The following is a 12133-nucleotide window of genomic DNA, read 5'->3' on the forward strand; positions in this document are numbered from 1 at the left end:
TCGGACAATAGACGGGGCGGAGCAGAGCTAACAAATTACGCGGCGGGAGAACAACGATAGCAGCAAAACGCCTGTACATACACACACACGCACACGTGCATGCACACGCCCCCCCCCACACACACACACGCGCGCGCGCGTATACGCACACGCACACACATATTCTCTCTCTCTCTCTCTCTCCACCTTGTTTAAAAAAGTCTTAAACATCATAAAATGCACAACTAAAACAAACGTTTCAGCGTTTTAGTAATAATTTATCAATTTAATGTGAATTAATTAATTGTTTATTTAAATACAGTTATAATAAACGTTCAAAGTGTGCTCCTCCTACTTCGATACACATTCTTACTTTTTTTCGTACATTTTGCGTAGCCTTCGAACTTGATCAGTGTCAATTTTTTCAATAGTGCGGAATACCAATTCCGTCATCTCGTCAGCTGTCTCGATGTTGTGTGCATAAATATTTTTTCTTTATTGTTCCTCAAAGAAAAAAATCGCATGGATTGTAATCCAGAGATCGAGCAGGCCACGGAGTTATTGAACTTTTTCTAAACCACTGGAGAAAAGTTTCATCGAGATAAGGACGAACTTTGCCTTTAAATAAGATTTATTGAAGTTGATATTGAAAGTAGTGTAATGGATAATTACATTTGAATGTAACGTTTGTCTTAAATTACTAGCTTACTTCACACAATTAAATATTACTTCAAAAAAGTAAATAATACTTCGAAAAAATAATATTTTCTACAAACAAGTAATATTTATTTGTGTAAAGTAAATAATTTGCTTGAATGATTCTAATAACATATTTACTTAAATCACAAAAATTCTTTTCATAATGTACATACATAGAATAATTTGCTATTATACAATAATTTCTCGTTAATTAAATTAATTATATTTAATTAAAAACATATCGTTTGTTTGAAACAAACCTTACATTCTAGTATAATTATCCATTACACTACTTTGACAATGATCAAGTTTGAAGAGCTACGCAAAATGTACATAAAAGAGCAAGAATGTGTATCAAAGTAGGAGGAGCACACTTTAAACGTTTATTGTAACTGTAATGAAATAAACAATCAATTAATTCACGTTAAATTGATAAATTATTACAAAAACGCCGAAACGTTTATTTTATTATAGTTGTGCATTTTAGGATGTTTAAGATTTTTTTTAAACAAGATGGAAAAAGTGTGTGTGTGTGTGTGTGTGTGCGTGTGCGTGTGTGTGTATACAGTCGTATACACACGCATTTTTACCTTTTATCGTTGTTCTCCTGCCGCGTAATTTGTTTTTTTCAGCTCTGCTCCGCCCGCGCGCCCGTCTATTGTCCAACTCTGCTTTTCTTGTATAGACGGGCGCTGATTCGATAACTTTAACATCGTATAACATCTAACAGAAGGCTCACAAGCAAACCTACCCAAGTGTTACACTCCAATTTTGATGAATTTAAATATGTTGTCTAGGTCAAAATAAAAGATATGTATTTTTTTTATACGGGTCCATACGCACTTTTAGGGGGTGAAACCCCCTTTTTGAAAAAATCAGTTTTTTTTTTCAAAGCGTATATAGTCAAAACTATAAGAGGTAGAGAAAAATGTTTTAAATAAAAGTTGAATGACCTGAAAAGTACTTTATAAAAGTGATTAAAAAAATTTTAATTTTAATTTTTTTTTATAATTTTCCCCACCACATACCTATTTTTTTCAAAATTTTAATTTTTTTTTATACACAAAATACAGCTTATTTTATTATAAATTCAACGATATAAGATAAAATTATGTTCCGACATTCCCATGTTCCAAAAATAATTGAAAACCTCTCTATACGCATGGTACGCGCACCCGTTCGTGCGCTACGGAAATGTCTCCCTTCGATTTTGACAAGCTTTTAATATGTTGTAATACAGATAAAATTATGGAACACGTATTTTTATATGTATTACAACGGACCCACATGATTGTCAAAAAGATGAAACACGCTCTTGAAATAAATTTATTTTTTAATTTCTTAAGTAATACCGTCGAAATGGTAAAAAATATAAAAAAAGTTTCAAATAAAAGTTTCATATATTTCTATGTATTTTATAACACTTTGTTTAGATTTTAAAAAAATGTCATTTTTCTCGAAATTCTCTTTTTCTTCTAAATTTCTGAAAAATTTAAAATTTACTCTATATCAAAACTTATAGCATATTTAACAACAAATTCAAACATATATGGTAAAGTTATAGTTCGAAGACACATTTTTCAGAAATAAACTAAAAATATCTATATCGTTATACACGCGCCCCATCCGTATTTGCTTTATGGCGTCTATTGTTAATATATATATTTTTTTTAATGACTACAAGACTTTTCGTATTATTATATTTTTATATGTTTTTTAGATTTAATTTTATTGTCTTTTTATTTTTTATTTATTTATTTATTTACTTATTTATTTTTTATCTATTTACTTTTTATTGCTAAAAATCTATACAATAATGAATATGCTCAGAATTTGTGGTGTCAAACAAATGCTGTATACACTTTGATTTTGTACACCAAGCACATTTAAAAACTGCTATATCATGACAGGAGTCATAAATAGGATTACAATTTTTAAAACAAAAATTTATAGGTATCTCGCATTTAGGAGGTTTCTCTTCAATGTAAACACTCTTATACCACGCATATCTAAAAAGATTTACAAATCAGGGAGATGAAAATTGATTATGAATAAGAGATTGAATTTTTAAAATATTATTTTTGATATGCGAATTTGTATCATAATTATATAATAGGGAAAACCGGGGCTACTCGTTAGACCTTTTCTTCTTTTGTGTCTCCTGAGTCCTATATTCATTAAAAAAAAAAAACATGGGACAGTTTAAAAGGTTGAACCTTCCCCTTTATAATGCCGGTATAGATAGAACATGGAAGTGTACTTGCTTTGAAGTACATATAAAAATGTCGACCAATACCAAGAATAACGAATAACTCCAAGCCCGGGGTAATTCGTAACTAGTCCGGGAATATTCCAAAATTTGAGTTTCAAGTTGAAAGACTGTAAAAAAGCTGTTGTTAAGATTTTTTTTTATTTAAAAAAGGATATAAGTATACAAAAAACAAATGCAAACACGTAAACAAATGCATACACGTTCACATGTCTTTTTATGCTATCGGTGTGACAGATTTCCTAACCTCACAAGTGTCAATCTTTAACGCTTTATAACTTTTTACCTGCTTAAGAGCGACAATTTTATATTCATATTCATGTTTTATGTACTAAAATACAAAATATTATCAAGTTTGAACTAAATCAATGGAGAACTTTACCTCAATGCTTAACTCTGCGTAGCGCAGACGTTCGTAACACAGCCAAAGGGTTAGGATTACCCAACTTAATTAGGTTAGGCGCTGCAATCAATATTAACAAATCGCCCCGGTGCTCGGTATTATGAATAGCCCCAATATCAACTGTGCGCATTACTGCATATGATCAACAAAAATATACAACACACAGCAAAAAGTAAACACGAAATGTTTCAAATACATTCAACTTAACACGATACATTCAAAGTTTTCAAAAAAATCTTGTTATCTTATTTAAATTTTGAAGAAATACTGACTATCAAAAATTACTTTGATTGTCGCAAAACACATTTTTCACTACTACGACTTCAATATGATGCTGTTATCAACAAAACTTTGTTAGCAACATCGTGACATTAGGACGTGTTTACAGTGTTTAAAGTAAGTTTTTAATATGTACCCATAAAAAGATATTTTCAATTATCGAATTACCTTGTCTAATGATTTGCCCCGGTCTCTCCTATAATTATATTTGAAAAATGTTTTAAGAAATTCTTCCATGACCTAAATGTATAAACATCCAATGGCTAATAAATAAATAAATAATTAAATAACTAAATAAATAAAATAAAGTAAATAAATAAAAAATAAATAAGTAAATAAGAAATTAAATGAAAAAATTAATAAAATTAAACCCAAAAATACATATAAAAATATAATAATACAAAAAAGTTTTATAGTCAATCAAATAAAAAAAAATGTTGATATTAGACGCCACAAAGCGAATATGGATGGGACACGTGTATAGCAATATACTCGTAAATATGTTTAGTTTATTTCTGAAAAATGTGTCTTTGGACTATAACTTTATCATACATGTTTGAATTTGTTGTTAAATATGCTATAAGTTTTAATATAAGGTAAATTTTAAATTTTTCAGAAATTTAGAAGAGTAGGAGTATTTCGAGAAAAATGACATCTTCGAAAAATCTAAGCAAACTGTTATAAAGTATATAGAAATCCATAAAACTTTTATTTGAAATTTTTTTATATTTTTTACCGTTTCGACGGTATTACCTCAGAAATTAAAAAATCTATTTATTTCAAGAGCGTGTTTCATTCTCTTGACAATCATGTGGGCCCGTTTATTATTTATATATAAAAATACATGTCCTATATTTTTATCTGTATTACAACATATTAAAGGCTTGTCAAAATCGGAGGGGGACATTTCCGTAAAGTACGAACGGGTGCGCGTACTATGCGTAGAGAGAGATTTTCAATTATTTTTGAAACATGGGAATGTCGGAATATAATTTTATCTTATATCGTTGAATTTATAATAAAATATTATAATAAAATTATATATTATTTTATTAATATTATAATAAAATTTATAATAACAATTTTTTTAATCACTTTTATAAAGTACTTTTCAGGCCATTTAACTTTTATTTAAAACATTTTTCTCTATCTCTTATAGTTTCGACTATATACGCTTAAAAAAAAAACCGTTTTTTTTAAAGGGGTGTTTCACTCCCTAAAAGTGCGTATGACCTGTATAAAAAAAATACGTGTCTCTTATTTTGACTTAGAATACAACATATTCAAAGCTCATCAAAATTGAAGTGTAACATTTGGGTAGGTTTGCTTATCAGATCAAAAAATGTCTCAGGACTTTTCAACTTGGATTCATGTCCTCAATCTCATAGTATACTTTAAGTGCAATCGTTTTGTTACACTATGTATACGCGTAAAAATTTTTTCCTATATAATTATACATAGTTATATACAATATATAATTATACAGGGTGAGTCATTTTAATCTATGGACCCGAATATCTTCCAAATAACGGTATCTACAAAAAAATGGTTTAGATAAAAGTTGACCAGGACAGAAGGGGTCATTCAACTGTACCATTGGTTTTGACCCGTTGCTAAGGCGCGAGCGGTGGGAGGGGAGCAATAGGCGTGCGTCAAAGAATCCGGCCGAAAGTTGCAAGTAGTAATGTTTAAGCATTATGCACATTTGTGTTACCCAGAAAACCACGTCATTTCAGAAAAAGTACACCAGATCGTTTTTCAGGCATTTCACCTTCATTTTTGACCTTTCCAAGGTCGCAAAAACAATTTTTTCATAAGACATGTTTGATGTAAAATTTTCCGCTCTTTCGAAATCCGCAGTCAAAAATAGGGTGTCCGATTTAAAAAAACCATCGTGACCTTGAAATAACCTTCAAACTTGACCTCAAGGTCAAAACCAATAGTACAATTGAATGACCCCCTCTGTCCTAGTCAACTTTTATCTAAACCATTTTTTTGTAGATACCGTTATTTGGAAGATATTCGGGTCCATAGACTAAAATGACTCACCCTGTATATCAAATATGTCCATACATATTAAAATATATATAATAATACATAAGTATACATAATTAAATACAATTAAGCATAATTTTTATATATAATTATATACAATTATATATTATATTGTACATAATTATGTATAATTATTGTATAATGACTCCATGAAATTATGTGCAATTATTATATATGTATAATTAGATAGTATTAATTTTCCAGTCCCTCTTTATTTACTACCTGTAACATAACTTTTAAGCATATATTTCAAACATGAAGCGTGTTTTTAAATGGTAAATTTACAACTGGGACTTAATTAAATAGTATCTTATTCAGCTCGAGTATCTTGTGACCGCCGCCGCGCCGTGAATATTGTATGTAAAAATTCAGGTAGATTATCAAATGAGATACATTGATTAGTTTCTATTAAAATTTGACGTTAGATGTTACACTGAAGGTGTTCTCATATAAAAGTCGAAACATACGGTTTTATTTTTAAGAATTTAGTATTAAATAAACATTGTCGTGTAGCAAGAATATCCAGCTAGACTTGTATGCTCTTTTATATTGTATTTTATATGAAAAAGCCTTGATACATTTTATTATTAAATAATAATAATTTTTAGCATTTGTAAGATATTCTGTTTATTTTAAATTGCCGCTTTGTATGGCTTCATGGCCCCATGTCACTAGTTTAGTTACTAGGCGTTATCGCCACCTTTCGGATGCGTTCGTATCTCTTAGCGATGGTTGGTAGCAACGCGCTCTCGTGCCGCGGACGATCGCTTTCTTTTCTCCGAGACTCGCGACGCTTCACATCGAGCTGTTTTGCAAAGACAAGAGCATAATCACAAACAATAAATGTGAGCTACTTTTACAACAAAATCACCATTATTAATTAATCTAGTTCATCTTGGACCGAGTAAGCAAGCGGAGATACATGCAAATGGTTTCCCGCAGCCGTGAATATTGGTACGGCGAACAAAGATTATTCAGCATTTACATCTGGCTTGTATGTTCTTTATTTTACACTGTTAAAATATGTTTCTTTTCTACGTTTTCATTAATTGCAATCTAATTAATATAACAAATGTAAATGTAATTTCTGAAACGTTTAATTAAAAAAATGCATAATGTATATAAATAAATAATATTTTGTTTGCGTAATATTTTTTTACTCTTTTATTACTTAACACACGCCGCGAGCAAACTTTTAGAAAATTTTTGCTCAATTAGTTGGCGGAAACAACAAAGCAAATTTTCTACTTAGACATGTTAATATTTGCTCATTTTTAAAAAACCCAATTTGAAAATTCACTGTGATGGATTTTAAAACATTTTTGTTGTAACATTTTATATGATATTTTGCAGAATCCTTTCATAAGTGTTGCACATGAAATATGAAAAGTTGAAACCTTTTAAATGTGAAAAATAAAAAGCTGTTTGCAACAATCGATGCTGTATAGGATCTCCATTTAATTTAAAAAAAAGATCTAGCTACGACCGAAGAAGGCTTTCTTATTTTCTTTGTGTTGTTACATTATCGGTCCAAAAACATATCTCTACTTAAAAAAAAAGTTCATGATTCATTATTATTATTATAAATAATTGATTACTTTTATTAGAATTTCTATTAAGTTATGTATTAAGAGCTTGAAGCATCTTATTTTTCATCAACACTTTCAATTTAAAATACTTCAGAAATAATGTTTAAGTTTTTTATATTCAGAGGATTATGATTAGCAATATTTCAGAAAGATTTCAAATTTTTCAGTAATATTTCAGAAATATTTCAACAAGGTTTCAAATGTAAAAAAAAACACGAACATTTTGCTATCTTAGAGACATGTTTGAAACGGGAGGGTTCCAATAGCGCACATCTCGATAGCCCACCAACCAAGCATCTTGACTTATCTAACCCAACCTACGGAAAATCTCTAGGCATTTGCCATTGTGAGTGGTTTGTGTGCTATCGGGATGTGCGCTATCGGGACCCGCCGGTTTGAAACCTGCAAGGATATTTTGAAACCTTTCTGAAATGTTTCATTTTTTCAGTTAAGATATTTCTGATACCTCTCTGACAAATTTCGTTGTTGTATAAAATTATTGAAGATTATTAAAAAAAAAAGAAAATTGAAATAAATGTTAAAAGCGCATGTAATAAATCCAATAAACAAACTAAAAAGCGACACTCTGATAATGCAATAATGTTTTTTATTTCTAATTTTAATTTCTCAATAAGAGACGTACTCTTTTCATTAAATAATCATCTCTCTTCCCTTTCCTACAATATAAACAATAAAATGTGTTTCTTTTTACTACTCATGCTAATTGTGCGTTATCGTGACAAATATTTTCATGAAAAATTATTGTTGGAATTTTAGTATATCACAGTATCGTAGCACGCTTTGTGCAGTGAAGTGCCGCAAATGTTTGAACGATGGATGGAGATGAGGAAGAGACAGAAAGAGAGAAAGAGAGGATCAAATCTCTGAATATTATTTGCAAGAGAAAGAGGATTGGAAAGTTACCTTCCATCGGACACATTGGATCGACTTTGTGGATCATGACAATGTCGATGTACGACAGTTGCAGCCTGACGAGTGAAGCTTGCACGGACTCGATAATGTGTTTCCGCGATAGCCCGCGACCCTCGGTCCTATTCAACAATAGGCAGATGTTATCAATCTTATTAAAGGCTGCAAACGGAATTAAATAGTAGTAGAGATCATGAGAAATAGACGAGATGAGACGTGTACGGTGGCACGTTATGATGTTTCCTTGCATTCTTCATTAAAATGCACGTTATTGAACACGAAACAATAACGACGAATAACGACAGCTCGATACCGTCTGATGTATGGGAACTTGGTTATCGATCCACGTGTCAAGGCAAAACTTCGTACCGTCCACTTGATATTAAACGAAGCCGTATCGAGATTCACTTTTGCACGATTTGTCCCCTTATTGAGTTTTATAATCTTAAAATTAAAAACGGTGTAACTTACAATCTACAATAAAATCATTACCGATTAATTGTTGATGACAGATCATTTACAATCCGTGCGAAAAAGTATTTTAAGGAAAAGTTCTGTATCTTTTCTACTTATCGATATCAGATACGCGATGTATATATGATTAGCAGATACGATACGTGATAAAGTATCAATAACCTTCGAGTTATTTGTAATGAACAGGTTTTGACGTAATAAGAATTTAATTTTGAGTTTGAAATCAGGAATTAATTTTAAAGTATAATTTCTCTTATTTTATAATAAATATGAAAATATAAAAAATTTTTTTTGAGATTTACGAAAGAAAACTTTGTTAACTTTTCTCTATTAATATAATTTATTTATTTATACGGCTTTGGTACAAGCATTACGCAGTGTCTAAGCATCATTAGTGTACATAGAATATACTATTGTGAGCTAAATCAAGATTGATTCGATATTCGACGCGTCGATGAATGGTCGATATCGAAAAATAGTTCACATTTTTTTCAACTTTGACCTTATCATAATTGTTTTTATGCGAATTGATCAATTGCGAATATACTCACAAGATTTCTATTCTTTTGTACTAATTTCTTTATCAATTTTTTTTACCGAATTAAACCTAAGTAGAACAACAGATCATGATTACGTTGAAATAATGTTAAAATAAATTGTAACGGATCAAAAAATGATTTTTAATAATTATTCTAATGCCATTTTAATGTCATTATATTTTGGTCTACGTGGGAAAGATAGAAAGCATATATACAAGATGTTTCATCCAGATAGTCAAAAAGTTTGCATAAAGTCTACTATTAATATCTGATGTCACACACAAAAAGGCAACAAATTCTATACAAAATCTGTAATATCAGATGAACATCTAACAGAACTTATTGATATTCTATATCAGCAGATTGTCGACAGAAATGAAATAAATCTTACTCATTATAGAACTTCACGATAGATACCAGGAAAAGTCAAATCTGTTGCCAGTATGTTGACATTCTATTATTTTGTTAACAGAATATGATTAATCACTTTGAATACTTCATTTTATTTTTGCTGATAATATAAAAAAATGTCAAAGAACAACAGGTGATTTATTTGAAAATCTCTTTTGAAAAAAACAATTATTATGACGAGCAAAACATTTTTCTCAAGGTTATATTTTTGAAAAGGGAAGACATCGCTATTCATTAAAATAAAGTTATGTGATTCTTTTATATAATATAATCCTTTTTTAGTTACCGCATATATAAAAGTGTTAAAGTAGAGTTAATGGAAAATCAATAGTTTACGAGATATTTTATATTTTGTTCTGGCATATTTTGAAATTTAAAATGTCTCGTTAATTATACTATTAATTTTTTGACAATTATACCATAAAACCTGTTTTACACAATCTACCATTTATGACAAAATTCTAGATAGAATGCTATTTATAATGTTATATCTTATTTAATATAAGACATGTAGAACAATAAAGACGCATGGAATATGCACAGTGTGTAAATACCCGTGAATAGTAAACGACATAAATTACAACTTAACTTACTGTTATATCTAACTGTTATACTGTCTCTTACGTGTATTTCTTAGGAATCATATCCTAGTTTTAATAATTCAACTATGTCAAAGAAAGAAGCAATCGCATATTCTTTACATAATTTCAAATAAAATAATGATTTGTATAGTGCAACAATTTTTTTCATTTATAATTATATTCACAATTTAATATATAAAATTATAAATAAAATTCTTTTTTAAATTCTGTCGCAAATTATAGATTGTATTTAATAGTTTTATGCATAAAATAATGAGATGATGTAAAGAAATAAAATTGCTTTCCAAAAGGTTTATTTTTATAACTTTAAAATCTCAAAAAATATAATTTTGAAAAAAATTTTTTGTTATAAAAATTTGTCATCAAATAATTTCATCAAATAATGTTTTTATGTACTTTTTCCATATCACTAAAGATAAAATATTTGTAACTTGAAATAATTCAAAATTCAAACAAGTATAATATTTAATCAAATTAAATTCTGATGAAAATTTTTTTCATAAAATCTGATAAAATTTTTCAAAAATTTTGCATTAAAAATTTTTTAAATATAAAGATTTTTGAAAAAAAAATCTTATTAAAACTTTTAAAATTTTTGTTACAATGATGAGAAATCTTAGAATATATCAGAATTCACATATATAAATACTTTTACAAAAAATATAAATTTTTTCATATGTATTAATGATTTTTAGATTTTGTAAGTTTTCTTTTAGAGATTATAAAAAAAAATTTTAGATTATATCAGAATTCACATATATAAAAATTTTTAGAAAAGATAAAGGTTACTTTATATTTTCTTTAATTGTTCTGAAATAAGTTTTTTTTCTATTATAATGGAATCGAACAAGCAGTATGCGATTGCTAGCTAATAGATGGCTGCAGCAAAATATTCGTAGAATCTCGTAATTAAAAAACCGGGTAGAAAAGGCATTTATACAGGGTATTGGAAAAAAGGGTCATTTATTTTGATAGCAGGTAATATTGATCAAAACAAGAAGAAAAAGTCTAATTGGGTCCTAAGACTAATATCTTCAAAGATACATGCTATTTTGTTATTTGAACTCTTTGTCATTTTCTTATTAGTGTCGTGTCATCTTTAAAACGTAATGAACAAAGGAGTAGGGGAGAGTGGGGTACAGTGGGGATATCTTTTTTCTAGGTGTCTTAAAAAATAAACAATAAACAAGAAAATAAAGAAACAATTTTTATTTTAATATTAAATATAACCATTTATTTTCCATAAAAAACTGAAGTAAAGAAACTAAATGTATGATAACAGAATAAAAACTTTTTTTACAAAAACAAAAAATTTTAATGCTGACTTGGCATTAAAGGAATTGCTTTATGTGATTGCCATTCACTCTCACGCATGTTTCAGCCCTACGTCTTAGAGAATCACGTATTCTTTCAAATCACGCATTATAACTTCATTTCTCTCTCTTGATATTTACGTTTGGTTCGCAATAGATACTACAAGCCTACTCCTTTGTTCATTATATTCTAGAAATGACACAACTAATAAGAAAATAACAAAGAACTCAAATAACAAAATAGCTTGTATCTTTGAAGATATTAGTCTTAGGACTTATGTTAATCAAACCTTTTCTTGTTTTGATCAATACTACCTGTTATCAAAATATGTACCCTTTTTTTCAACACCCTGTGTGTATATATATATATATATATATATGTATGATATTTTCCAATTGACTATGTGTATTTTAACAAAGTGATAATAAAATATTTAGAAGATGATTTGTACAAAATCTGAAAATTTTTTTAAATAATTACAAAATTTATATAAAAACTGTAATAAATTATATAATGAACTCTGAAAAAAGATTTTATCCTGTATAATATGCACATACATATCTCATAAGAAATAGCCAAGCGGTCATATG

The 12133-nt window shown here is 28.7% G+C and overlaps 1 protein-coding gene and 1 long non-coding RNA gene across 3 annotated transcripts in view; one reads left to right on the forward strand and one right to left on the reverse strand.

The window, feature by feature from the left end:
* Window positions 1-12133, reverse strand: part of LOC113005328 (voltage-gated potassium channel subunit beta-2) — a 147362-nt gene that overhangs the window by 38560 nt on the left and 96669 nt on the right. For both annotated transcript variants that reach the window (XM_039452048.1, XM_039452049.1), the window contains one exon: window positions 8198-8325. In XM_039452048.1, the coding sequence (XP_039307982.1) occupies window positions 8198-8325 (128 nt within the window). The remainder of the gene's footprint in view (window positions 1-8197; window positions 8326-12133) is intronic.
* On the forward strand, window positions 6365-8704 carry LOC120358296. Its single transcript, XR_005575245.1, has 2 exons — window positions 6365-6678; window positions 8051-8704. It is a non-coding gene; the product is annotated as an uncharacterized LOC120358296 (long non-coding RNA).

Source organism: Solenopsis invicta, chromosome 7, assembly GCF_016802725.1.
Source record: "Solenopsis invicta isolate M01_SB chromosome 7, UNIL_Sinv_3.0, whole genome shotgun sequence".
NCBI lineage: Eukaryota > Metazoa > Arthropoda > Insecta > Hymenoptera > Formicidae > Solenopsis > Solenopsis invicta.